The sequence below is a fragment of the Tiliqua scincoides genome, chromosome 5, assembly GCF_035046505.1.
Source record: "Tiliqua scincoides isolate rTilSci1 chromosome 5, rTilSci1.hap2, whole genome shotgun sequence".
Classification (NCBI taxonomy): domain Eukaryota; kingdom Metazoa; phylum Chordata; class Lepidosauria; order Squamata; family Scincidae; genus Tiliqua; species Tiliqua scincoides.
This window is the reverse complement of record NC_089825.1, coordinates 121,744,510-121,772,381: the sequence shown is the minus strand read 5'-3', so window position 1 is coordinate 121,772,381 and position 27,872 is coordinate 121,744,510. Positions and strand designations below refer to the sequence as shown.

Here is a 27,872-nt window from a genome sequence, read left to right as displayed (position 1 = left end):
TACACTTGGGCACCAAGATGGTAGAGATCAAGCCAGCCAGCAAGAATATTGTATGCAGTTACGCTTGTTGTCTGGGAGTGGGAGCTCTCCCTTCCTCTTGGGATTTTGCCTTTGCTGAGGATGGGTTTGGGCCAAATATGTTGCACAAAGCTTAGGAGTAGTTTTTGAAAGGAACACATGAAATGGTAAGATTGTGCCTGGACTGTACTACAGACAGCTGTAGTGGAGCTCCATAATGGAATGCTGCTCCATGAAAAAGGATTCATTCGTGTAGAAAAAAGGGGGAAAGCAGGGGGTAGAACTCCTTGCCAGTCTATTTATTCTGCTTCTGATAGGCATGGGAGAGCACTAACAGGGAAGGACAAAGAGCTTCATCAGCCACTACCCATGGAAATCTTGCTAAGGCTCAAATTGAGGAGCCTCGGGGACTAAAAATTTGCTTCTTTTTTAAAGACAGAGCTGAGATTCTCAGAATGCTCAGTTGTTTGATCACATGACGTTGCACATAAGCTTGGTCAGTGATAAGCATGTGCGCGCACTGGGACCGTGCCCAAGGGTTGGCACAGTGTTACAGGTAAAAACAACATGTCAAGGCTTTTCCAAAACTCTTGCAGTCCAGATGTGCCAGCATCAAACACTTCAAACAAGGTGACAGGAGCGGTACTGATAGATTTGGACTGAATAAGACACCTGAATAAGAGGCCATCCAGCATGATTCTTTAGTTTAGGACTTAGGTGGATATCGTGGAATGAGGTCACTTAGCTGGCCTTTAAACCAGGAATGGATGGACGCTGGTTCAGATTGAAACATGGAATGGATTTCTAAACCTGACACCAGTTCAGCCCACAGCTTTGCTCGGACCCAGCCTTCTGGGTTGGATTCTCCGACTACATCAAAAGGGATGCCAGTTAGCAGGACCTCCTGAGCCGGAATCTTCACACCACCACCTTCTTTGCTTCTGTCTCCCCCACCAGCATTGACCAGCTGCCACGGCGCTGCTTCCTCTTCCGTTTCCTGTAGTGCCGCCACAAGCAGCTGGCGCCCATCCCCAGCACCCCAACCCCCAGCAAGAGCCACCCCAGGATAGACAGCACTGAGCCAGGAGGATCATGGACACAAGCCACGCTGGTCGCTGCCAATCCAATGATGCCCACCACCAGTCCAAAGGGAAGCAGGCAGTCTGGACATGAGGCCTCCACACCTCCTGTGGTGGTGCTTACAAGGCGGGGGTCAAGGCAGGATTTGGCGCGCTCCAGGCAAACCTCTTCCCTTTCCATGTTCACTGTGACATGATCGTAAGACATGGTGGCCAGGAAGACAATGCCAGCATCCAATCTGGGGTGAAAGACAGAAAAAGGGAGCAGAGAAGGGCAAGGGAGGTCAGGTATTCAGTCACACTCAGGCAGCCAAATACGAGTCAGCATCCAGAATTGAACCCAAAAACATTCACATTAGGGCAGAGAATGAGTACTGAAAGCACTGCTGACCTGCCCGTCTTCACCAATGTCTATCCAAAATGTTTATTTAATAATAATATAATATCATCCTCATCATGGCTTCCTCAAACCCTGTGGATAATATTGTTTTATTTGGCTAGGCAAGGGAGTTTTTGATGACAAGCTAATTTAATTTGCAGAGCTTAGGAAATCGAGATCCCCTCTCGGAGGGACTTAGAATCTGGGATTTGGCACAACAGAAGACAATGGGGAAACTGGAGACTGGGGAAGAACATATAATGATTTCAGCTACATTTACGTAAGCTTAGCTACAGGGGAGTATGGGGACTAGGGCTTCAACATAAGAACATAAGAACAGCCCCACTGGATCAGGCCATAGGCCCATCTAGTCCAGCTTCCTGTATCTCACAGCGGCCCACCAAATGCCCCAGGGAGCACACCAGATAACAAGAGACCTCATCCTGGTGCCCTCCCCTGCATCTGGCATTCTGACATAACCCATTTCTAAAATCAGGAGGTTGCGCATACACATCATGGCTTGTACCCCATAATGGATTTTTCCTCCAGAAACTTGTCCAATCCCCTTTTAAAGGCGTCTAGGCTAGACGCCAGCACCACATCCTGTGGCAAGGAGTTCCACAGACCGACCACACGCTGAGTAAAGAAGATCCTAGGCTTCATGGGAAAAATAGAAGCCTCACTTTTCTTGGAACAAAATAAATAGAACATATTAGTGTCTAACCTGAATATGAGTAACACATTTCCATATGTGATCTATTGTTTCTGCATATAAGCCTCACAGACCTTTTACTGTCCTTTGTAAAACCACCTGTCTATCCATCCATTCAGCCACATAATAAAAACAACAAAGAGCTTTGTGGCACTTTAAAGACAACTGATTTACAGACACACACACACACACACACAAACTCTGAAAACCAGCAAAGTGGATTTGCAGGAGAGAAATGAAACAAGGTTGATCTAGCATAATGAAAATAGCATGACATTATACAAAATACATACAGTAACAATTCACACTGCAAATTGACTTAGCAGGACTATGAGTGAGCTGCTTGTGAATTGTCACTGTTATCTTGTGTAATTTTCAGCTTATTACAGATCAACCTTGTTTCATTTCCTGTAGTAAATTCGCTCATCTGTTTCCATTCTCTCTCTCTCTCTCTCTCTCTCTCTCTCTCTCTCTCTCTCTCTCTCTCTCTGTGCCTTTTTGGTCATAAGATTCTGTTGGTTTTTTGCGTCTAAAGGCAGGCATAGTTTGTTTCTAGGCATGGCTACCCCTCTGGAATTTGTTTCTATCTCATCAGTTGGTCTTATCAGGCATGACCCTCTCTGGTCTGAACACATTTGCTTTATTTTATTAGATTGGCATCCCCATCTACTGGCAAAGAACTCCAGGCATTTTCCATCCAAATGACACCATAAAATCCATACCCAGCCCTATATCATAACAGGAACATCCATTACAAATCTAGTAACTGACCAGATATGAGAAAATAAAACACAGACAGGATAACACGGCCCCTGTATATGTGTATCATCCAAGATCATAAGGCATTCTATCCCTGCTGACTGGGTAAGAGGCATTTTTTCAAGTGGATGCTCCTCTATTATTTAGCAGTGGGAGAGTAATTGGCCCTCCTCACCTCAGCAATGTCTTTTGTAGTGGTTGTTTGCTGGGATTCCTTTGCATCTTTTTAAAATTGTGAGCCTTTTTGGGACAGGGAGCCATTAGTTATTTATTTGATTTTCTCTGTAAACAGCTTTGTGAACTTTTCATTGAAAAGCGGTATATAACTATTGTTAATAATTATTATTCTAAAATTAAGCCTCTTTCTGAAAACCATCTTGCTTGTGAACAGCAAGACCTAGTGTTGCCAGGAAGGGGGGGCAATGACAGGCAAACCTGCTTTTGCGCCTTCAGCAAAAACTTGATGAACAGAAATCAACAAGTGAAGATTAAGGCTCCATCTCCCTTCTGATATCTGCTTAGTGTTTGCTCAAGTTACATCTACAAGCGGTTGTTTCAAAAACTACCAAGCTGAAGTGGAATTCTTTTGGTGAAGAGTTGCAAAGGAATGGACACAGACATCTCTCTCTTTTTCCCTCACACACAGAGTTATGCAGGTGTCAGGCCAGCCTGCAGCTGTGTCTTGTAAGAACCTACGAACACAAGAAAGAGCCCCGCTGGATCGGGCCAAAGGCCCTTCTAGTCCAGCTTCCTGCATCTCACAGTGGCCCACCAAATGCTTCAGGGAGCACAAACAACAGCAAGACACAACCTGCATCTTGGTGCCCTCCTCTGCATCGAGCATTCCAAAGTAGTCTACTTCTAAAATCAGGAGCTTGCACATACCTATCATGACTTGCAACCTGTGATGGACTTTTCCTCCGGAAATTTGTCCAGTCCCCTCTTAAAAGCAAGGCAAAGATGCCGTCACCACTTCCTGTGGCAAGGAGTTCCACAGACTAATTACACACTGGGTAAAGAAAGAGGCTGTATAACTCCTTGCCGCAGGAAGTGGTGATGGTACTTGTGACTTGTGAGCAAGTCACTTGCAAGTGTCAATTGGAAAAAAAAGCCTGGGATGCTCCTGTCCCTTCAAGAGAAGCATCACCTGCAGAAATCGCCTGTGGAAACTTCTGACAGGAAGGGACATCTACAGAGGCCATTTCAAAAGTTGGGAAACCCAAAGCCTTTTTGGTTCTCTATAGCAGCATCCTTTAAAGGAGTCCTTTCTCCCCAGCCAGCTGGACCATCCAGTCCATTCCCTTGGGACATATCCCTCCCTTCTTACCTCAAAAGTGTTTTCGTTCTGGTCCCCGGGCTCTGACACAATTCTGTTCTCCGTCCTCCTTCTGCAGCACCCCTGAGGCATCTGCCCTTGGGCTCAGTTGGCCTTCTCTACTCCCAGCCTGGCTGGTTCCCACCCTGCCACCCCATTTTTGTGTCAATCATTGCTGGGACACGGATGATGGAATGATAAGGAGACCATTAGGGAGTTCCTGTACTGAGTAAGCTCCAGAGAAACTTGGACACAATACACAGTGCAAGCAAAGTGCATTGTGCACCCCAGGTACACACCCAGCCAAACAGAAAATCCCATAAATAAATAGGCAGAACCTACTCAACAACCTATTTCTTTTATTAAAACATCCATATCCTGCCTTTCTCCTGAAAAATGCTATAAGATGCCCAAAAAAACATGTATAGCATACTTACAATGTATACACTGCATCATACAGTACTACACACACAATCCATCTAAATCCTATATGTCTATAATGCATGAAACATATCCTGTGTCAACACTCAAAATATTAACATCATGATTTACTCATATTTGCACACACCTGTTTTTCATTTGAGCCACAAGACCGACATAAAAGGGGGGGGAAAGCAGTGGCATTGTTAATGATTACGTAGCGCAGTGCCAAGCTCGCAATGATGACGTGATGTGATGTCACAACTGGAAGTGATGTCACGCCCAGGTTTTTTTAAGAAGTTAAAATCGGGGGAAACCCGCTCCCTCCCCCCAGCAGCTCACCCCGCACTTGCTCCACTACTTCCCCCAGCCAGTGGCATAGCTAAGGCATATATCTGCTACCTGGGGTCAAAGATTTTGTAGCCCCCCCCATGACCAAATCAAATTTAATTAAGTAAATAAATAAAAAGTGTGCCCCTTATTGGTTAGAGACACTGTGCTGTATTCTCCCCCCACTAAATATAAGAGGAGCACCACTTGAAAAAGTGCCTCTTTACCCAGTTAGCCGGGCTAACTATATTATGATACATGAAAATGAGAGCTGACACATATTAACACCTTTTTGGTTCCATGTTGTATCATAATAACATCTTATTGACTCTCAGAACAATTAGTCTCAAAGGTCAAAGTTTGAAAATCTACTTTTTGTTCCATAAGGCAGTTATGTTTTCATTTTCTGGTTAATTGGCCATAACTTTTGATAGAATACAGATATACAAACAATGTAGTTTGTTTCATTGCATTCTGCATTAAGTTACCTTTCCAATGATATATAACATGAAGGTATTATTTGCACATACCAAAGTTTTCACAATGTTGGTCACTAATGTCAAGCTCAGATAGTTCCCCCCCTAAAGTTTATTGCCTCGTGCAATTGCTACCCCCTGCATCCTCTTAGCTACGCCACTGGTGGGGGCAGGGCTGCCTCTTATCCTTCAAGGAATATTTGATTCACACACACCCCCCTTTAGCCCCACAACAAGTCTATGGAGTCAGTCCAAGAGATGATGACTGGCATCAGGTCACCCAATGAGCTTCATGGATTTTTTGAACCTGGGTCCGCTTTATTGAAATATCTAGATTTTTTTCTTTTACGAGTCCCTTGATTGGTCACCTAGAGATGATTCTAACTCAGCACAGCTGCCCATATCATCTATATTTACAACATTACAAAAATTTCTAAAGTAAGGGGTGCTGGGTCGAAAGTCTGCTTGCAAGTCATATCCTCTGTCCTGGAAGCCCACTTTCCTAATATTACATTTCTGGAGCCTGATCGTAGTCATAAGAACATAAGAAGAGCCCTGCTAAAACAGGCCAAAGGCCCATCTACGTCCAGCTTCCTGTATCTCATAGTGGTCCACCAGAGGCCTTGGGGGCACCCAAGACAACAAGATACCTGCATACCATTACCACTCCCTTGCATCTGGCATTCATATATCAAATTTCATATATCAAATATCAAAGCCTACTTCTCGTGGTTTGTAACCTGTGATGGACTTTTCCTCCACAACTCTGTCCAATCCCCTTTTAAAGGCACCTAGGCCAGGTGCCATTGCCACATCCTGTGGCAAGGAGTTCCACAGGTTAATTAAACACTGGGTAAAGAATTTTTTTGTCTGCTCTTACTCTCCCAACACTCAGTTTTAGTGAATGTCCCCTGGTTCTGCTGTTGTGCGAGAAGGAAAAGAACATCCCTCTATCCACGCTATCCATTCCATGCATATGTCTCAATCATGCCCCCTCTCAAGCACCTTTTTCTAGACCAGGGGTGCCCAAACCCCGGCCCTGGGGCTACATGTGGCCCTTGAGGCCTCTCAATGCGGCCCTCAGGGAGCCCCCAGTCTCCAATGAGCCTCTGGCCCTCCAGAGATTTGTTGCAGCCCGCACTGGCCCAACACAACTGCTCTCACTGTGAAGTCAACTGTTTGGCCTCTTTGCATGAGCTGTGGGATGAGGGCTTCCTCCACTGCTTGCTGCTTCATGTCTGTGATGCAGTAGTGGCAGCAAAGGAAAGGCCAGCCTTGCTTTGTGCAAGGCCTTTTAATAGGCCTTGAGCTATTGCAAGACCTTCATTCATTCATATAAGTTCATCTTTAATATATTCATTTATGTAAACTTATGTAAATTTATTCAAATTTTAAATGTAAATTAATTCCCCAATGCAGTGTCAGAGAGATGATGTGGCCCTCCTGCCAAAAACTTTGGACACCCCTGTTCTAGACTGAAGCGCCTCAAAAGCTGTAGCCCTTCCTCATAAGGGAGGTGCCCCAGCCCACTAATTCTGATTGCTCTCTTCTGCATCTCTTCCAGTTCCAGTCCACTATATCCTTTTTGAGATGTGGTAACCAGAACTGGACACAATACTACAGATGTGGCCTTACAGTTTGTACAATGGCATCATAATATTGGCTGTTTTAATCTCAATCCCTTTTTTTAATGATCCTGAGCATGGAATGATGAGGAGAATGCATTCTGTACATGCTCAGATGCATAATATTCTTTCACATGTGCTAAAGGAACAGCTCTAGCACTAAAATCAAGATCTGGGGCCAAGCTCTGATGCAAAGGAAGCCCCTGCTCTTGACAACTAACAAACTCTCTTCCACAGCTGCAGAGAACTCCACACATGACCAGCTCATAGAGTTATATATTTTCCCTCCTTACATACCATAACAAAGTCACTACCCATGGGGGCTGAGCATGAAACTATGTAGGACATCAAAATACCAAATTCTAGGTCTGACTGCAAGCAAGTTCTACTGACCACCAACAAAGACAAAGTTTCTGGAGTCAAACAATCAGCTTCAGAGTCAAACTTGCTTGCAGAATTGGGGTTCTGTGGGCAAAGGATATATTCTAGAAGTTTTAAAACTGTGTTCTTGGAAGGCTTTGGAGAATAAACTAAATTCATCAGGGAGTTTTTCTATGAGAATGTCATTAATAGCAGAAAACCTTTCTCAGAAACAACTTGTCCACCTGATATCCAAGACCAGCCCAAGATTGTCTGTCACCTAAGGTGGGGTACCTAATGCTGCCCCCCCATACCTGGTGATGTGCCAGCCTTTGATCCTCCCCCTCCCTGGACTGGGAAAGGAAAAGGGAGAAGGAATGGAAGAGAAAGTATAACGGAGAGGGGAGCGATGGGCTAGAGCATTGGAAATGTTCTAGCTCAGTATTTCTCAATGTTGTCCTCCGCTGTACCATTTCGCATGGTCCACCTATTGGAAGTACCACCAGAAGTAGCTTGTGATTATATCATTGCCATTACTTCTGAGTTGGGAGGCCAGATGTGACACAACAAACACTGGTAAGAGCCTCAGGGTGGACAGGAGGGCTTTTTCAACCTCAGAAAAGCATGCTTTAGAGCTCCGTCTGCAGAGCCGAGCCTCCTACTACTGTCTGTTGTGGCACGTTCATGGTCTCATTGACAGGCGGCGGGTGTCCAGGGGTCCCATGAGTACCACCAGACACCACCCCAAGTACCACTGGTGGTGCCTGTTCCACTGGTTGAGAAATACTGTTCTACCTGTATTGGAAATGTGCAAGATCCCTAGAGGAGATAGGGTGTGGTGTCAACAGTGGCCCCTTCCTCTGGCAAGCAAGCATGGGGTTAACACCAGGGCCGTAGATTGTAGTGAGTGTGCTACACAGCTGCAGCCACTTGGAGGTTAAAAGGCCCTCAGGATTAAAAGCAGCAACTGCAGGAAGGAAAGGGGGTATGGGTTGTAGAAGGAGAAAAACTTGGAGGGAGGGAGAACTAAACTGATCGATTAATGGACTGAGGAACTAGTGGACTGGCTGACCAATGGACTAACTGACTGGTTGACTGACTGACTGATGGGTGAATAGACTTCTGCTAGAGCAGGGACTGCTGGAGACTGGTGTGTGGCTGCCATGCCAAAGACCTACTGAGGACCATAGTGTTGCTGTGGTGGCTGGAGAAGCTGCTGGCAGGAGGACCTCTGCAGGTTGAACAAGCGAGCTACCCTGGTGGTGGGATCCAGCAGTGCTGCAGTGGAGAACTAGGGCCATTCTTGGGGAGCTAATTAGCTGACAGTGGACATAGGTTCTCTAGGTGAAGCTCGTACTGGGAATTTGTAAAACACTAGCTAACCACTGTCTTCTTCACATTTACTCTTCTGCTCTGCCCTCCTTCCTTCCTCAATCCAGAGAGAGTGAGGAGAAGCAATGGAGACAAATGGGCAGGATGGAGGTGTGCACCCCTTGCCAATTTGCTCAGTTGGCCTGATGGATGGGCTAGGCCTATAGGGACCAACTGTCTCCTGCAATGCACTGTACACATGGAAGTGTTGACTTTTGTCTTGGGCATCCTCTGTGTAAGCTCCAAAAGGCCTGGCCATGTTCCTGGATAAACTGTGTCCCTAGCTCCAGAATGCTGTGTATAACATACTCTGGAATCTTCTAGAACACTCAGAGGTCACACAGCAGACAAGTTGATGTGGGCAATGCATTCCCAGAGGGCAGAAGCAAACATGTTGTTTGGAAGAGCACCTTTGGGATTCAGGGTTCTACCTGCTTCTCTCCAGTTTCAGCAAGGCCAAGATATTTTAAGTCCGGGTGGGTTTCCAGGCTCTGATGCTCCCCCAGCACACTGCTCGGCAAAAGAAGCTCCCCTCTAGACTGACTCCCATCTGTTCTAATGCCGAGAGGGGCTTTCACAAGGGGACTGTGTGATCCTTCCATGCAGCGTACCTTTACCCCAGTCCCCTTGCTACAAAGAGCAGCATTTGGGGGTGATCTCTCCTACACACACATTCACACACCCCAACTGAATTTTGACAGATTATTGTTGACACTAATACCGCTTTACTGACAGATCTGGATGGACAAAGAGGATTGAACATATGGCTAAGGGCAGGAAGGGGCAGCCAAATTAGCAATGGCCTATTGCAATTAGCCATCAGAGTGAAGGGTTATGAGGCGGTCAAAGTCTACATAACTGCACAGCACTAGGGAGGGTTTCCTAATGGTTAGAGCACGGGAGGGAAGGCTGGGAAGCAGAACTGCTGGGTTTGTTGGGGAGGTGAGCAGGACCTAAGTAACTAAAGGAGGGAGCTGAGGTGTGAGCCAGGACCTTTTTTTTTTTTTTTTAAAGAAGTGGGGGCAGTGGAGCAGAAACCACCAGGAGGTGGGGCTGTTGAGTTTTTCCAAGTGGGGCATTCTGCTGGAGTCCTTGAAGTTCTCTGAGGACTATATTGTGCCATTAATAAGGAGTTTGAACCCCAGATAGTGCTGTGTGTTGGCTATTAGCCAGAGTTTGATCAGGAACAGGGAATAAGGGGTTAATATCCACACTGATTTTTGGTCCCTGATCACAAGGATTTATCTCACCATTTGGGAGGTTGCTGCAGAATTTCAGGTTCTGAATACCCCAAAACAAACCCCAGCACTCACAGCAAAATTCTGGACCTTCCTAAGAACAGATTCTGAGCTAGGTTATGGTTACTGTGTATAGAATTCTCGCACATCTGGACAATGCATGTCTAGCCAGAAGTAAGTCCCATTGAGTTCAATGGTATTTTCTCCAGGTAAGTGTGCATAGGATTGCCACCTTACTGCCCAATCCTATCCCCCACCATTGGTGCCAATGCAGCCACACTGATGGAGAGGGTATGGGGGGCATGATCAGACATCTAGCAGGAGATAAAACCCAATAGCATGTTCAGCCAAGTGGGGATTTGAATGCAGGTCTCCCTAATTATAATCTAACCACTATACCACACTAGCTCAAGCCTACCTGTCAATTCCTAACTCTCTGTATTGTCTAGCTCTTGTTCATAGTGATGTCTTTCTTGTCCTACCTTTCCAGCCATGTTTTGCACACTCTAAGAACATAAGAACAGCCCCACTGGATCAGGCCATAGGCCCATCTAGTCCAGCTTCCTGTATCTCACAGCGGCCCAGGGAGCACACCAGATAACAAGAGACCTGCATCCTGGTGCCCTCCCTTGCATTGGCATTCTGACATAGCCCACTTCTAAAATCAGGAGGTTGCACATACACATCATGGCTTATAACCCATAATGGATTTTTCCTCCAGAAACTTGTCCAATCCCCTTTTAAAGGCATCCAGGCCAGATGCTGTCACCACATCCTGCGGCAAGGAGTTCCACAGACTGAACACACGCTGAGTAAAGAAGTATTTTCTTTTGTTTGTCCTAACCCTCCCAACACTCAATTTTAGTGGATGTCCCCTGGTTCTGGTGTTATGTGAGAGTGTAAAGAGCATCTCTCTATCCACTTTATCCTTCCCATGCATAATTTTGTATGTCTCAATCATGTCCCCCTTCAGGCATCTCTTTTCTAGGCTGAAGAGGCCCAAACACCATAGCCTTTCCTCATAAGGAAGGTGCCCCAGCCCAGTAATCATCTTAGTCACTCTCTTTTGCACCTTTTCCATTTCCACTATGTCCTTTTTGAGATGTGGCGACCAGAACTGGACACAATACTCCAGATGTGGCCTTACCATCAATTTGTACAATGGCATTATAATATTAGCCATTTTGTTCTCAATACCTTTCTAATGATCCCAAGCATAGAATTGGCCTTCTTCACTGCCGCCGCACATTGGGTTAACACTTTCATTGATCTGTCCACCACCACCCCAAGATCTCTCTCTTGATCTGTCACAGACAGCTCAGAACCCATTAGCCTATATGTGAAGTTTTGATTTTTTGCCCCAATGTGCATGACTCTACACTTACTTACACTGAAACGCATCTGCCATTTTGCTGCCCATTCTGCCAGTTTGGAGAGATCCTTCTGGAGCTCCTCACAATCATGTCTGGTCTTCTCTTTGTCTTTGTCTTTATTTATTTAATATTACATTTATTTTCATATTTATCCCGCCATCTCTAAGGATCTCATCCTCAAGACCAAGAAATATGAACAGAAATACAAAACATGCATATGAAGCAAAGTAAAATTCTACAACATCCCAGCAAAATAAAACCAACACAGACAAAAACCCTGAATATACTTATTTACCAATGCATAGCCTTTTATTAAATATTATTTAATATTCATAATATTAAAATTCATATATTGTCTTTCAGTTAAACAAAAAAACTCAATAAAATTTAAATAATGAACACACCTAAAAATCTAGTAACAAGAGTAGTCATTAAAAATCATAGCAGCAGCAATTAATTCAAAGGAAAGATGAAGGCATCAACTCCCAAAAGTTTGGTTACTTTTCACTGGTCTTCATTTGGAGACAAGCCATGACACCATCTGATCTCTCAAGGAAGAGCATTCTATAAACCTAAAGGCCATAGCAAAAAAGGCCCTGCCCCTAGTGAAGAACAATCTGACCTCTGACTATTGTGGCATCTGGTACAGGTCATCATTGGGTAAGAGCAAAGATTGGGGCAATGGGGGGTAGAGAGTTCATGTGGAAAAGGGATCCTCTGAGAGCACAATCTTAACTGGTTGATGGTAAGTCCCTTATGCCGCCCTAGGAGTGTAGCAAATGCATGGTAAGGCACATCTGTGACAACTCCAGCGTTGGTGAGGCCGGCACGAGGGCAGAAGGGGGTGTTTCGGGGCAGAGGAGCCAGTGGGTGGATGTCATGAATATGTACATGTTAGGCCTAGGTTGGCAGTAGAAGCCTGAACCACACTAAGACAATGTAACTGAGAAGCTGCTAGTCCCTAGCTGCAAGAGTGCGAGTAAATAAACAAAAAGATTGTTGTCTCTCCTTTGCTGCCCAGAAAGAACAGACAACAAGAATTACAACCCATTGGAATGTTTAGCACCTCAGTAGACTGAGGGGCGCCTGATCAAGCAGAATGGAATGCAGCTATGGATCTCCAGTTGGGAGGGGTAAGAACTAGGAGGGCTAGCAACCAGACCCACTCCAAGAAGGTTCTGGTTGGACAGTCTAAATAAGTATGCAGTCACCTCAGTACTATTAGCATAAGAAGTATACTAATGAGTGCCCCAAGGGGTGTGCCCGGTTCTTCTTGGGCAGAGTTTTTGGGTGCAACATCCTGCACGCTGCGAGCTCCATTGTCTACCATGGGCGCCTGGCCTAATAGGTAACCTTGGGGCTAAAAGATCTACAAGAGTAACTGACCCAGGTGAGAGATAGGGATTAGTAGAGATAGCCAGCTAGCTTTATTATTTTATTGCTGATATGTTTCCTAGATGTTCATGCCTCTAGCATTTGCTGCCTTACTGTAACTTTATGTAACCTTATGTACTTAATAAACTAAAATCTCTTTTACTAAGTTGTTTCATTGCCTGTTGGGAACAAAGTTTCAGAATCCTGCCTAGCCGTTCAGCAAGCTACCAAGTGCTCATTGAGGTCTAGTAACTTGAGGACTGAAGCTTTAATTGGAGAAAGCGCTCAGTGCCTGCAAGGGATAGAATTAAGCCTAGAGAGTCTCAGTGTCCCTGGACTGAGGCACTGGCACATACAGGGTGGTGGCAGTACTACTGGACGGGGGGCCTTGAGGGCTTTAGGGTTCGAGAACCGGGAGGGCAGGTGGGGATGGCCTGGGACCCAACCTCCTTCCCGAGTATCCTAGCATTACACCAGGCTGCTTGGATCTGCAACAGCAAAATCGCAAGATCTGAGTAGCCCTATTGGAGTGGCTGCCACACACCATGGAGTAAGGGGAAATAAATCCCCTTACTCTTGTTGCGCAGCAGCCAACCCTTACCCTGCACTGAATACAGTGCAGGCCAGTTGGCCAGCCAATTCCAGCACGGGGTAGGATTGGGCTGCCCAATACTGAGGACCAGTAGCTTATATTTTTTCTCTCAAATACTGCTTAAGGCAACTTGCACCATAAAACATACATGCCATCACAACGCAATCCTAACTTTGCCATTCCACCAGCACGCTGTTAAAGCACATTTGCAGCTACTCTAGAGTCAGCAGCACTGCCAGAAAGGTGTGGCCCACTGGCGCTGCATTCAGTCCCAGGCATCGCAGAGGTGAGTTTGTGCCGAGCAGTGCAGGGACTGGGAGAGGGTTCCGGAGGCAGCGTTTTGGGATGGGGAAGGGTGGGACCGGTCTGGGAGGGGCGGGAGCAGCGGAGCAGGCCTTCACCACATCCTAACCCCCATACTGTGCCTTGTGACATTACACTGGGCTTCCTGAATTTGCGCCAGCTAAATAATTGGCACAGATCCAAGGAGCCCCAAAGGGCAGGCTGGGGCTTGACCCAGCAAAAGGGGCAAAATATCCCCTTTACCCTAAGTAGATCTCCAGCCTCCTCCCGACCTGCGTTGGATATCGTGCAGGCCATGTGGCCTGGCTATGCCAGCACAGGTTAGGATTGGGCTGTCAATATATATATTTTAATACTCATTCTTTGTTTTCCTTGATGTAGCTAGTCATGTACTGTGTGTGTGTCTGTGACCATGGAAACATGTGCCTGTCTTTTGTGAAGTTCACGATGTGCCTTAGCCTTGATAGAGGAAGTGCTTGTCTTTCCTCTCCATATGGTTGAAAGTCAAGAGATATTCACTGAAATATTAAGTGGATTGAGAGAGAGAGAGAGCGAGAGAGAGAGCGCACACATTTATACTAGGAAGAGAAGAAATGATTTAACTCTGCCTTGTAAATAGCTACCCAGCAGATCTTTTTTTCTCCCCTGATTTTAATAGGAGGTCTGTGCTTAAATCTCTCTTAAATAAATTTTAATAAATTTATTTTAATAAATATAAATACATCTCTCTTAAGTAAATTTTAATGGAGGCATGTTCCTAACCCTCTCCCATTGCAATCAACGGGACTTCAAAGTCCTTAACTTTAGCTGGATTGTGGATTCTGTGTCTGTTTTTCTGCTTTGGCTATTTATTACTTTTCATAAAGAACTACTAGTCACATCCTGCTTTAGTTGAAAGTTGTGACAATAAAATGATAGAAGGATGAACTGTGTGTTTTATTTATTTAAAATATTCCCCCCCCCATACCTTATCTCCATTCCTACAGGATAACTATCACCCTGTCTGTTCATCCCCACACTCTCCACCTCAGTCCACGTTTTCAGCCTTCTCTTCTGTCTCTCTCTTTCATCTCACCAATCACTCTCAGAGCTGGCACATGGATAGAAAACAGAGCTGGCGTTAGGGGAAGGGAGGCCAGGAGGGCAACAGGGAGGGAGGCCCACAATGCCCAAATCCGATTTTCCTTGTGCTAAAGAGCTTGGGGCAAATGTGATCAGCATATCCAAAATAACTTCTCTTTGTGACTATATGTGTGTGTGTGCACGCATGACTGTAACAAGGAGAGAACTCTGTGGTCCCAACCCCACTCCCCCACCCCAGGGAGTCTATATAAGAAGGTGCCCCAGGCACTGGCAGTTCCACTGGCTTGGACGAGACAGGACGGGGCGGACAAGCTAGGAACCTTGGCAAAGAGGCAAGCAACCATACAGCCACGCAATGGGCAATAGTAAAAGTGGGGCCCTGTCCAAGGAGATCCTCGAAGACCTAAAGCTAAACACAAAGTACTCTGAGGATGAGCTGTGTAAATGGTATGAAAGTTTCCAGAAGCAGTGTCCTGATGGGCGCATCAGCCGGGCTGAGTTTGAGAAGATCTATGCCAACTTCTTCCCCAATTCTGATCCCAAGGTGTACGCCCGCCACGTCTTCCGAAGCTTTGACACTAACGATGATGGGACCCTTGACTTCCGGGAGTACATAATTGCCCTCCACCTCACCTCCACTGGCAAGACTGACCTCAAGCTAGAGTGGGCTTTCTCGCTCTTTGATGTGGACCGCAATGGAGAGATCAGCAAGAATGAGGTCCTTGAGATAATCTCGGTGAGTGAGACCATGTGGAAAGTGGGTGGAGAGGTGTTATTTTTACAGGAATAACTTGGGGGAAGGCACAAGGGGGTGTATATAGGGATACGCTTCCCCACTACGGCAGCATATGGGTTGGGTTTGGGCTCACTTTCAGTTGTGAGATGAGTGAACTGCCCCAACCATAGCACTATAAAGTGGAACTTTTCAACATTTTTATCAGGAAGTAAGAACATGGAAGGAGGACAGTGAAGAAACCAAATACTCTCAAATAGTTGTCAGATATTTCCATTCCTTCTTGGATATCTATAGACTCATCTACCTTTGAATCAGGCCCTTTTCTGTTCAGTACCAGACAAAACAATGGCCCCTTGCACCCCACTATCCTGTTCACACCATACCTAGAAACATGGGTGTTCAGCCCAATTCCAGGCTGAGGTGCAGAGGCCTGTCTAAATGATTCTCAGGCCTCCTCTGGTCTGGATCAGGTCTACTGTTTTTGTTTTTCTGAACTATGAATACAGTTCTTTGCTTCCTCGGAAGGCAGCCTCACAAGTCAAAATTCATAACGGGAGGGTAAGGAGGAAGTAATGGCAGGACATGTGATTCTCTTGACTCACCTCTAGGTGATAGGATGACAACGGATTACCTCGGCAGAAGGCTATGTATTGTACCCAAATGGAATTAGCCTTGCCCAATGGGGGAAATCCTGTTATGCTCATATAACAGGATGAACTGGATTGACACACTAGTAAACAATTCTAAATCCTTTCCTAATTTTATCTTGCTGGCCTCAACTGTCCTCAACTGGTTCCTTTCTGGAAGCAAATAAATGAAGGAAACCAATTTCATTGTTTGGGGAACAAATGAGAGAGAGCACTACGGAATTGACAGTCAGAGAGTAAAGAATGTTAACAGCATCTATGCTACTAATCTAAAGGGCTCAAAAGCCTGTTCAACCATCACAGCCTCCTCAAAGGAGCCTGGGTAAGCTAATCCTGTGGTGCTGAAATGGTCGTACTTGATAGAGATTCAGATGGAAATATGATTCCCCCAATACTCTGAGTGAGATCCATCACAGGCTTGAAGTTTGAAATTTAGAGTGTAGATGCCTTTGACGGGCTGGTACACTCCCAAAGGTTAGGAAATTCCTCCTCAGGTGGATTAAGGCTGTGGTTTGAAATGCACTAAACCAGTGGTTCTCAAAGTTTTAGCACCAGGACTCACTTTGTAGAATGAGAATCTGTCAGGACCCACTGGAAGTGATGTCATGACCAAAAGTGACATTATGAAGCAGGATATTTTTTAACAATCCTAGGCTGCAATCCTACCCATCCTTACCCAGGAGTGAGTCCCATTGACTATCATTATTAAAAGCATATACATAGTAGTCTGTTAAAAGCACAGATCTGTAACATTCCTCAAATGCAGTCACATACCATAGTAGCATCATGTCTAATATATTAAAAATAAAATATTGAAATGAATGGGAACCCACCTGAAATTGGCTCGAGACCCACCTAGTGGGTCCCGACCCACAGTTTGAGAAACACTGCACTAAACTGTTTAGGGCAGACTGGAAAGTGGCAACATTAGGTTAGGAGATGCCTAGTTGACCATAAATGTTTGGCCTCACTTCCATTTCCACGGATTTAACAGATATGTATATGTAACACGTAATTCCTCGCTGCTGGCCTTCCTTGCTGCTATACCAAGCTCCCAGACTGCCCTCCAAAACGTATCCGCCACAAGTCTTGGAAGAAGGACAAAGCAATCTGAGATTAAAGATGGATTAGGCAGGCAGGGTTAAGTCTCTAACCCTCTCAGTACAGTATTTACCTTGTTTCAACTGTGTTGTTTGATAGCTTCCTCCAGCCTTGGGGAGGGAAGATAAGAAGCAGTACATCTTTCTGGGTGTAGGTGTAGGAATGGAGCAAGGAATGAAAAATGTCCCAGTCTTGATATGGAAAACCATTAAATCTAATGGTGTAAAGACACTCCTCCTGAGAACTCAGGAGTCCTTTTTTCAGCCATATTCTTTCCTACTAAAATTTTAGCACTAATAATTCAGGGTATTTTTAGTTGTCCCCCCAGTAATCTAATTCTAACTTAATAGGACGCTTTGTCCTAACTGGGCTCCAAACAGCTGTTTGACAGGTAGAAATCTGACAGGTGAAGCTTAAAGAAGGATAGCTACATTGTTTTATATTGTTCATCCCCACAATAGGATGTGAGAAAAGTCACAGAAAGCTAGATATTGTAGATAAGTCACAATTATTCCCATTTTACAGGCAGAGGGAATTGTGGCCAAAAAAGAGAGCAAACCTGTTCTGTGCCCAAAGCCACTCCATGGGTAGAGCTGGAATTTGAACCAAGGCCACGACCCTAGACATTCCTTCTAAGTGGTTGGGGGGGTGGGGAAGCGTTATCTGAGAAGGAAAAAGCACAACTGCATGTATCCTTCTGAAACCAAACCTACACATGCACTAGAATCCGGTGGTATGGTGGCACTCCTCCAGACTGCAAGCAAGGGCTACCATTCCTGAATGGTCCCTCACTTGAAAAACCAAACTGAACCCAAAACCAAAAATATATTCAGAGATTCATTTTCAGTTAACCAGAACTGAACCCGAGTCAAAAATCTCTTGGTTGCTTTGAACCTTTACGGGAACTCAATCTCTAAACCGGCAATTTTCCGTGTTGTTCTTCTCACGGCGCACTGATCACTTTGGTCTTCACCTCTTGTGATGTCACTTTCGGCTTCCTGCAGACTTGTCTGGGTTCTGCAGCTCTGTTTCTAGGGTAACTGTCTGTAGTGACAAATTGTGTCCCTGGAAGGACAATTTGTTATTATAGGCAGTTGCCCTAGAAACAGCCGCAGAGGCCGGACAAGATTTTCAGCTATTTTCAATGGTGTGCTCCATACTCCAACAGCACACCTGTGGACCTTTCATTGTACACCAATGTGCTGTGGTACACTGGCTGAAAATCGCTGCTTTGGACACAAAACTGCCACAAGTTAAAAATAAGTGGTTCAGTAATCAGGCATTCAACTTTCAAGTTTGCCATGAATGGGCAGCAATCAGAGTCATGCGTCTGTAAATGGAAGATGTTCACAGAAGGTACTTATGTTCACAGGAGAGTGGCTTCTTCTATTCTCAGAGGGTACTTCCATTCATTCAAGTATTATACAGGATGCCACCCAAAGTTTATTCAGTTTTAATCCTGCATTTTGTTTGTTAAAACTTTAAAAACAACTGTTTCAAAAGGAATATATCAGAGCAGTGTTTCTCAAACTGTGGGTTGGGAGGTCACAAACCAATTTCAGATGGGTCCCTATTCATTTCAATATATATTTTATTTTTTAATATATTAGATTTGATGCTACCATGGTATGCGACTGCATTTGGGGAAATGTTACAGATCAGTATTTTTTCAGGCTACTATGTATATGCTTTTAACAATGATAGTCAATGGGGCTTACTCCCAGGGAAGTGTGGATAGGATTGCAGCCTTTCAGATGTTTGGGACTTTTTTCTAACTGAGGAGCAACTGCTTGGGAGGGTTAGGAGGGTCCTTTATTTTAAATAAATTTTTCAACTTATTGTAAACTTAATATTTGCAATTAATATTAATATCTGTAATTAATTTGAACATGTGGGGATGTTAATATTCCTGCTTGATGATGTCACTTCCAGCCATGACATCATTTCTAAATTCATGTCATCACTTCTGGTGGGTCCTGACAGACAGTCATTCTAAAAAATGGGTCCTCGTGCAAAAAAGCTTGAGAACCACTGCATTAGAGAGTTACATTGCAAGCAAAAGAGTTTGATATTATTCTGCATGAAATGAATTTAACAAGTTCAAAACCAATTCAAAGTACCTGAAACTGGCTGCCAGGACCCTTTTTAAAGGTAGTAAAGTGGGCTCTTGGTATCTGCAGGAGATCAGTTCTAGAAACCCCCACAGATACTGGGGTTCATAGAAAGCCCTTAAATGACCTACTGGATGCCACCAGATGCCTGGTTGTGTCTGGGAAGTATTCTAAGGCCTGGGGAAGCTGCACACAGCCTACCCATGCCTCAGAACAGCTCCCTGAAGTGACCAGAAGGCGCTTCCAGTTGTACCTGGGAGGTCAAGTGAGGCCCTGTAGGGCAGGTCAGTACCTGCACTGAGTCAAATCCATAGCTGCAGAATCCTTGGATAAGGAGGTTCCCCTATACTCAAAGCAGAAAGTTTTTGTTTGTTTGTTTGTTTTAAGCTATGGGCTTGAATGAAAGCTGAATCCACATTTTTAATGGTTCTGCTCTCTTCTGGGGTGCTGATTTTCTCTTCGCCAATTTCTTCGTATCATATTTAAAATAAGTAAGTTAGTGACATCATTAGTTCCTAGCCAATCAGTGTTGTACTCAGCAGCTTTTGCTGCAAACAGAACGGTTTTCCCTGAGCACAGGAGAAGACTGTACATCTAATGCAAAAATAGAAAATACTCTTCTGTAGTAAGCTTACCACAAAAATAATATGTCTGGATGCTGCAAGAGATGGTACAATATGAATAAAAGTCATGTCATTTAATTAAAACTATCAAAATGGTAAATGCATAATCTGTGATTTGTCATTCTGGTGAAATTTACTTTCTTGTACCAGAATTTCATTTTGTACAAGAAATATGAGCAAATTTTCCCCTTAATAAGTGGTTTGCTTCCTGTGGACAAATATATCTTATGCTTCTATTCTGCTATTACCAGTACAGAAAAAAGGTCTTCTCAGGCTATCTGACATTCTCAGTTTGTGATTAAGTCCTTCTCCCCACAAAAGCTATTAGCATCAGCCATTTGACTAATCAATGTTAGACCTCTTTAAGGCCAGTTTGCTCACACAAACATTTAGGGTTCTGCATGTGATAAAGGCAACCAAAGTCTCGACACAACCCATGTCTAAAGGCAACAGCCTGCCACCTTTCAAAAGGCCTTCAGAACCAGCCAGGAGATGGAGCATGACACTGTTGGAATCAAATCAGCACATTCACTATGCTCAAATGTCAACAGGTAGCAGATGAACAGCACAATCCTATACATATCTACTCCAAAGTAAGTCCCATTGAATTCAAAGAGACTTACACCCCAATCCTAACCAACTTTCCAATGCTGATGTAGCCACAATGAAGCCACAAAGGTAAAGGAACAAACATTCCCTTATCTTGAGGGGGCCTCCATGACTGCCCCCCCAATGGAGGATGCAGCTCACACTCCATTGGCATGGCTGAATTGACACTTGGAAAGTTAATTAGGATTGAGATGTTACTCCCAGGTAAGCGAGTACAGGGTTGCAGCTTAAACTATACAAAAATGACTTGGTACATTTGAAGTATCAGATTTTTAATTGCTTTACCTTCCACTGGTTTTTCATTCACTTATGTATAATGCCAAATGATTGTTAACCCATATCTCTGAAGGTCATACTGTGGGTGTATAGGACTGTGGCTGCAGCACTGGAACTTTAACCGCTTTAAATATGGTTAATAACCCCATTTAGGTTCAACTTCTGAGCAAGTCACTTTCTTTAGGTCTTTGTGCCTGAGCATGAAGAGTGAGACCAGTAGTATTGTAATGTGAAACAAAATAATGGAAATAAATACATCAACATGGAACAGAATGCTCAGAGCAGGGCAGGCCCATCCATGAGGCCAACTGAAGTAGGCGCATCAGGTAGCAGATTGGTGACGGATGCCCATCTCTGCCTGCCTCCATTACTTTTTTTCCTCCCACTCCTTGGATTGGAAAAGGAAGAGAGAATGTGGACATGAGGAGAGTGCTGAGCTAGGAGATTGAGCGGTACAAAAGCTGGCACATCATTGGGTAAAGGGGGGCAGCATTTGGCATGACTTCCGATCATGACATCACTTCTGGTGGGTCCTGACAGATTCTCATTCTAAAAAGTGGGTCCCGATGCTAAAGGTCTGAGAACCACTGCTCTCTGTTAGTGTCTGACTTGGAAACGAACGGAACCCAGCTCCCTGCATTTAAACACTGTGAGATTTTAGAGGGAAAAGGATTGAAACTTGAAACCCAGTGGGATGGGCCTGCACTGGTCTGAACTGGGATGAAAAGAAATAGGATCAGATATGGAGCTAAGTGGTCGGCTTGTAGTTCTGACCTGTAAGTAAGCAGTTCTGACAGCGGAAGAGATGGGTCATGAGACATGGATCTGGATAACAAGAAGGACGAAGGCTAGTAGGGGTTGGGCGCAATCCTAACCAATTTGCCAGCACTGATCTAGCTGCGATGCAGACCCAAGGTAAGGTAACAAACATGCCCTTACCTGACGGAGGCCCCCTCGACCGCCTCCCCACTGCAGGACACAGTGCACGCCATATTGGCACAGCTATGTCAGTGCTGGAAAGTTGGTTAGGATTGCACCCCTTGTTTGTATAACTACCTCCAAGCCCCATCTGCATCTGCAGATCCTTCACCATTCCACATCAACAGACCCTCTCAGACTTCCTGCCTGGCACCTCCTGTGACTCGTGAGTTACCTGGAGGTCCATATAACTGCCTGTAAATCAAGCATCAATCTTAAATCAAAGTGTAAATGGTAAATACATATCCTATTACATTTCCTGCCCACTACAGTAAAAGTCAGGAAGGAACAGGTGTGGCCTGCAGGATGGATGAGCCACAGAGAAGGAGAGTGCATCATACTGAAATGCTAGAAAATGGCCACCTTCAACTGAGTGGGAGAGTAGTGCTTGAGCCGGGTCAAGAGCTACAGCATGGAGAGTTTGCAAACTGAGGGAGCCCAAGAAGAGAGGCTGGGAAATGAAAATTTCCCCCCAAACAAAATGGTGGCTTCCTTGGAAGAGGATGAAGTCAAAAAAAAGAAGCACAGAGGGAAAGGTAACAGATTAAATTCTGTGTAGCTGCATATAGTTCTTAATCCCTGTAGCTCATTCAATCCTTTCCTCCTATATCTGTGGGCTTACACTATACGCTAACTACTTGTCTAATGTTGTCTAACCATGGAGAATCTCCATGGTTGGAGAAGGTGCAAGACTATGTGGCCTTCTGTGGATCCTTTGGGCCCCCCCCCCCATGCCCCAGGAGACCATTTATTTGTACAGACAAACACTGTCTTGGTGGGGAGCTACAGTGCACACACCAGGATAGGTGTGCTCCTGGACCTTCTCTAACTGTGGGCACTCTCCATGGCTTGAGAGCCTCTAAAGAGGACTCATTTGTTTCCACCTGCATTTAGCCAAGCTGCCTATCTAGATAGTGTGATGCAGCAGCTAATTGTTGGCCTTGGACTGTAAACATGACTACAAATCTCCAGTCTATGATGCTCACTGGGTATTGTTGGTCTTCAGCCTGATCTTCCTCACAGAGTTATTGTAAGGATAACATAGGGCTCACCGCCATGTGCAGTACCATCTTATTCTGCCCATGTAATTTTCTGTGATGATGGCTAAAAGCTACACTCTACCCGCCTAATCGCAAACACCCTTTCATCCTACTTTCTATCTCAAGCTGGACTCGAGTGCAAGTCACCAAACATGTTTCCCAGGCTTGTGCAGACTCAAGACACATGAGTTTTGAAACCAGAAGTGACTTGGGAGTTTTTCTCAGAAACCAGGGGAGACTTGGAAACTTGGTACTTTCTGCACTGCTGCACACACTCAAAGAATAGCAGATATTTTGGTTACAGATGAAATGGGGACATCTCTCTCTCACATACACACACACACACACACACTCTCACTCCTGACTTGTTTATTGAAAAGACTCTGACTTGAGTCAGAGTTCCAAAAAGGCTCTGTCCAAGTCCCAAGGAGCACCCATCAAGACTTGTGCAAGAGTTGAATCAAAGGGAGGCGGGGACTCAGAACTCAGCTCGAGTCTCACCACAGTTGATTGGCACAACCCTGTTTCTAAGTATACCCCTCACTACTGTTGAGTTTATGTTTCCATTAAGCCATTTCTGCTATACGCAAAGGGATCAAATGTGTACACCTGTGGGCTGGGCAAAAATGGGTTAAACAAGATATAGGGTAGTGATTTTCAACCTTTTCCATCTCAGGGCACACTGACAAGGCACGAAAATGGTCAAGCCACACCACTAGGTTTTTGACAATTGACAAGGCACACCAAGGGGGGGGGGAGGCTCATATTTCCCATTGGCCCTACTAATAAATGACCTTCCCCCAAATTCCTGTGGCACATCAGTGTGCCACGGCACAGTGGTTGAAAATGGCTGATCTAGGGCTTAAAGTCATCTTTTGAATCACCAAACAAAATGGTGGGAATGAGCTGTCCAATTTGATGCATTTACATGGCTGGGGGAGGGGGAGAAAATGGCACCTCCCCCTCCCCAATAGAACAATTCCAATCAATCAGATTGGGTGGGGTGAGAATTCAGACACTATCTGTGAAGATAATGTGCATTTGAGGAAAATGTGACCCATGTGAGCTCTGTGAAGAACCTCATGGGTAACAGAAGAAGCTGAGAGGATGGACTCCTGTGTTCTCCAGGGAAGGGGCAGATTTTATGGAGAAGCTGAGTAGTATCAGCTCTAAAATCTCCTGATACTAGATGTTATCAGACTGTGTTATAAATGATTGTCATTTTTTCTTTTTAATTCTGCCAGGCCATATTTAAGATGATCCCTCCAGAAGAGCAGAAGATCCTGCCTGATGATGAAAACACCCCCCAGAAACGGGCTGACAAGCTGTGGAAATATTTTAACAAGGGTGACACTGGTAACTGCTCTCTCTCTGCAGTATTTCTTCATACTCTCCTCTGCCACGAGATCAAGTAGGAAAAACATGATAGTCAGTCCCTCTTATGGGCCTACCTAGCAGACAGCTGATTTTTTTCTGCCCAACATCCCCAGGCAGTCACAGTAGGACTAGTTTTATGTTTCCACCGAGTAGAGCGGAACAAAAAAAAATTGCCCTGCAATCTGTTATGGACACGAGAGTCATTGATCAAGTGTGTGAGATGACAGACAGCACATTACATGGGACACTTTAACGTGCTGGGTGAGCTCATTGACATGTATGTGCATTCAAGGCAAGAAGCATCCACACTAATGTTTGTAAGAAATCCATCTCTAGACAGTATTTTCAGATGCCCTGGATTAATCACATATCTGTCCACCCCAGGACTTAGACTGGATTGGAAGTCAAGGGAAGTTCTAGGATAGCAGATTGATGCCATTTGGAGAGAAGGAACCTGAACATTAAAACCTGCCCCCACCCCACATAAACAAACCTCAGTACAGTTACATTTTTTAAACCTGGAACAGGGAGATGAAGCCTGAAGACTAGAAAACTGTCAGCTCACACTTTTAGCAAAGCATCTAATAAAAGGTCAAGAGAGACCGTGATTTACAAGGACCAAGTAGCAGAAAAGAGTCAATTGCAACATGCACTGCTTGTATCAGAGATTGGATATCACTAGATATCCAATCCACTAGATATCCAGCTAATGGAGAGCAGATTGCTCTCCATTAGCTGTGTCTACCTCAGCCAAATACTGACAAGTATGCCTGTTGGCCTGACCTATGCAATGACTAGAGGTGTTTGTTTCCAGTAAGATAAGATTACAGCCCAAGTCTTACTAAACACAATGGGCTTACTTCTGAGTAAAATAAATAAGACTATTTTCCAATACCTCTAGCACTGACTGATAAGCAGTTGCTGATATTTTCTTGATATAAAACTTATTTATAATTTTTAGATTTGATTTTTATTTGTAACTCCAGAACTCCTGCCTAATATTCTGGGGTTCTTTTTTCTGTTATGCTCCTATAATCAGTTCAAAACAACTATAACCAGGTCTCTCAAATCCCTCTCCAAACAAGATGAGTAGATGCTTCTCAGGGTATTTTTGTTTCCAATTAAGGTTGTTTTTACCCAGTCAGATCAATTGGGCTAAACATGTGTGTTAACCTGGCCTTGAGAATAGTCTCATGGTGTTTTCTCACACTGGGGACCAACCCACATTTGGAAGTCTTACTTCAAGATGTTCTCTTTTAAATTTCTCAAAGAGAGAAATCCTTTTCTCCCAAGATAAAAATATCAGTTTCGTTTATATGGAAAGCTTTCGTGATATCCCCAAAGTTCACTCTGATGTAAGCTTTCTCATCAGTGGAAGGATAGCAAGTGAAAGAAAGCTTCAGAATGGGAGTGGGTGGGAAGATGATCTGATACAGTCCTTAACCAGAAATGCATATTTTGCAATTGCTTATAATTCAGCATGCTCACTTGTTCTAATCAGAGGCCTCTAAACTACAGCCTACCAAGATATTCACCAGCCCACTGAGCCCAGCCAAAGTATAATTACATGCAGCTCCTCCACTCCCTCCTCTTCTCCCCCCACCCACCACTGCACATCACTTTCCTCCTCCTAGATAAAGTGACTGCTGGGCTTAGCAACTTTTGCTGAGAGCACCAGTGGCGCCACAACTACAAATATTTTTCTCCTATTGTGAAACTTCTTAAGCGTTGTATACAAAATATACATTCTTTTCTATAATTGACTTGCTCCAGCCTATGATAGGAGCGACGTGGTCTTCGCAGTTGAAAGTTTGGAGACTCCTGCCATATGTCTCCATTTTGCTCAGTGAAGAGGTTTGTGACTCTCAGAAAGTGGCATAATGATTTTAAGTTAAAGGGTGCTATTACGGATGCTAGAACAGAAGTCCCTGAGCCACTGTTCCACATCATCCATGTGGCATATACTTTTTTTAAATCTCACCTTTCCTCTTGAAGAAGTTGAGAGTGACATAGGTAGCTCCTTTCCTATTTTATTGTTACAATAAACCTGAAAGGTTACAGCCCAATCCTATGGACAGGATATTCTGGCCTACTGGCCATGCACATGTGGCGGTGGTCCACAGAACCTCCACCGTGCCAGGTAGGTTGGCTGAGGGGGTGTGGGGAGAAATCAGGCTGGGCAGTGGGCTGGGTGGGGGCAGGTCAGAGTGGATCTGGGTATCAGCAGCATCCACAAGATCTGGAACCCCCAGCCTAGGCCCAACACGACCTTTAGGACTTACCGGCTTTACAGCAGCAAAAGAGCTGGTATAGATCCAAGTAGATCCATTGGGGACCAGGACATGGCAGGTGTCACATGTGAATAATTTTTTTAACCACTTCATTACTCTGGCTCAAAATATCACCTGCTTGGTTTCAAGCTGCATGTTAGTATCCTTCCCAAGCACTTAAGGCAGAGGTTTTTGAATCTCAGAGCATGGTGATTTTCTGTCAGGCCTGCAGTTGGCTACAGTAATGCACAATCAGACGGACTGGGGAAGAAAAACCGTGTGGGCTCATAAGTAGGACTGCAAGACTGGGCTAATTCATTGCTTAGATGGATTAAAAACTTCCCATCGGACCAAAAAGGTAACAATGCTTATTTGGTCAACACGATTTCTTTAAAGATTGTTAAAATTAACTGTACAATTACAAAAAGCAACAAATGGCAGGAGCCATCCTGTAAGAGACATGCTAACTTCTCTCATGGAATGCCTCTTCTAAGGATGGTGCCTCTTCCATCCTAAGAGGAAAGTATAGTATGCTCTTTTCCATCACAGCAATAATCTTATTCATATGCAAAGATGTATATATTTAGACAATGAAAACTCATGTGATGAATAAGATTTCTTTAACTGGAAATCCTCTGTCTAAGATGTGAACCAGGAAGCCTCTACTTTGGCAGATCTCACATGGGCTATAACCTCTCTAGATGGCCTTATGCAATCTGCTGTCTCTCAGTAGCACAGACATGATCTGGACCTACCTTTCAAGGTTCTTGGAAAGATTACACTGCAACAATATATGCAAACCATGTTGAAGCACCACACATTGCAAAGTTTTCTTATGAACATTATGCCCTTATACTACTAGCCCATCCTGTTCAGGATTGTTGCCACTGACTGGCTTTCTAAGGCTTGAAAGAGGAACTCTTCTCTGCTCTACCATAGCAATACCAGGGATTGAAGCTGTACCTTCCATACCCAAATCTTCCACTCTTCCAATGAGCAATGGAGCATTCCTTATTTTGCAAAGCTGCCCCAAATAGTTAGAGAACCAGGGAGCAATACTTCCCCCTCCAGTTTGTCTTTTTGCTGCCCTTCCCTCATACACTCTTTCCATCCTGATCTTCATTAACCTCATCCCTTGTCCCATCTCAAATGCTCTCCTTTATTGCACTATGCTCCACTTACAACACTTTCCCCCCTTTTCTTTGCAGATAAACTTGCTGAACAGGAGTTTATTGCAGGGGTGATGAAGAACGAAGAAATAATGAAGCTCATCCAGTATGAACCCAAGAAAAAGTAG

The 27,872-nt window shown here is 44.5% G+C and overlaps 2 protein-coding genes across 2 annotated transcripts; one reads left to right on the top strand and one right to left on the bottom strand.

Moving 5' to 3' along the window:
• Positions 1 to 936: 936 nt before the first annotated feature.
• LOC136653468 (transmembrane protein 100-like) lies at positions 937 to 14,702 on the bottom strand. The gene is made up of 2 exons (XM_066630365.1): positions 14,692 to 14,702; positions 937 to 1,336 (listed from the first exon to the last, which is right to left on the bottom strand). The coding sequence occupies exons 1-2, from the start codon at positions 14,700 to 14,702 to the stop codon at positions 937 to 939; spliced, it is 411 nt and encodes a 136-aa protein (XP_066486462.1).
• A 460-nt stretch (positions 14,703 to 15,162) lies between these two features.
• Positions 15,163 to 27,872, top strand: RCVRN (recoverin). The gene is made up of 3 exons (XM_066628800.1): positions 15,163 to 15,543; positions 24,173 to 24,284; positions 27,784 to 27,872. Exons 1-3 carry the CDS (start codon positions 15,163 to 15,165, stop codon positions 27,870 to 27,872), a joined length of 582 nt encoding a protein of 193 aa, XP_066484897.1.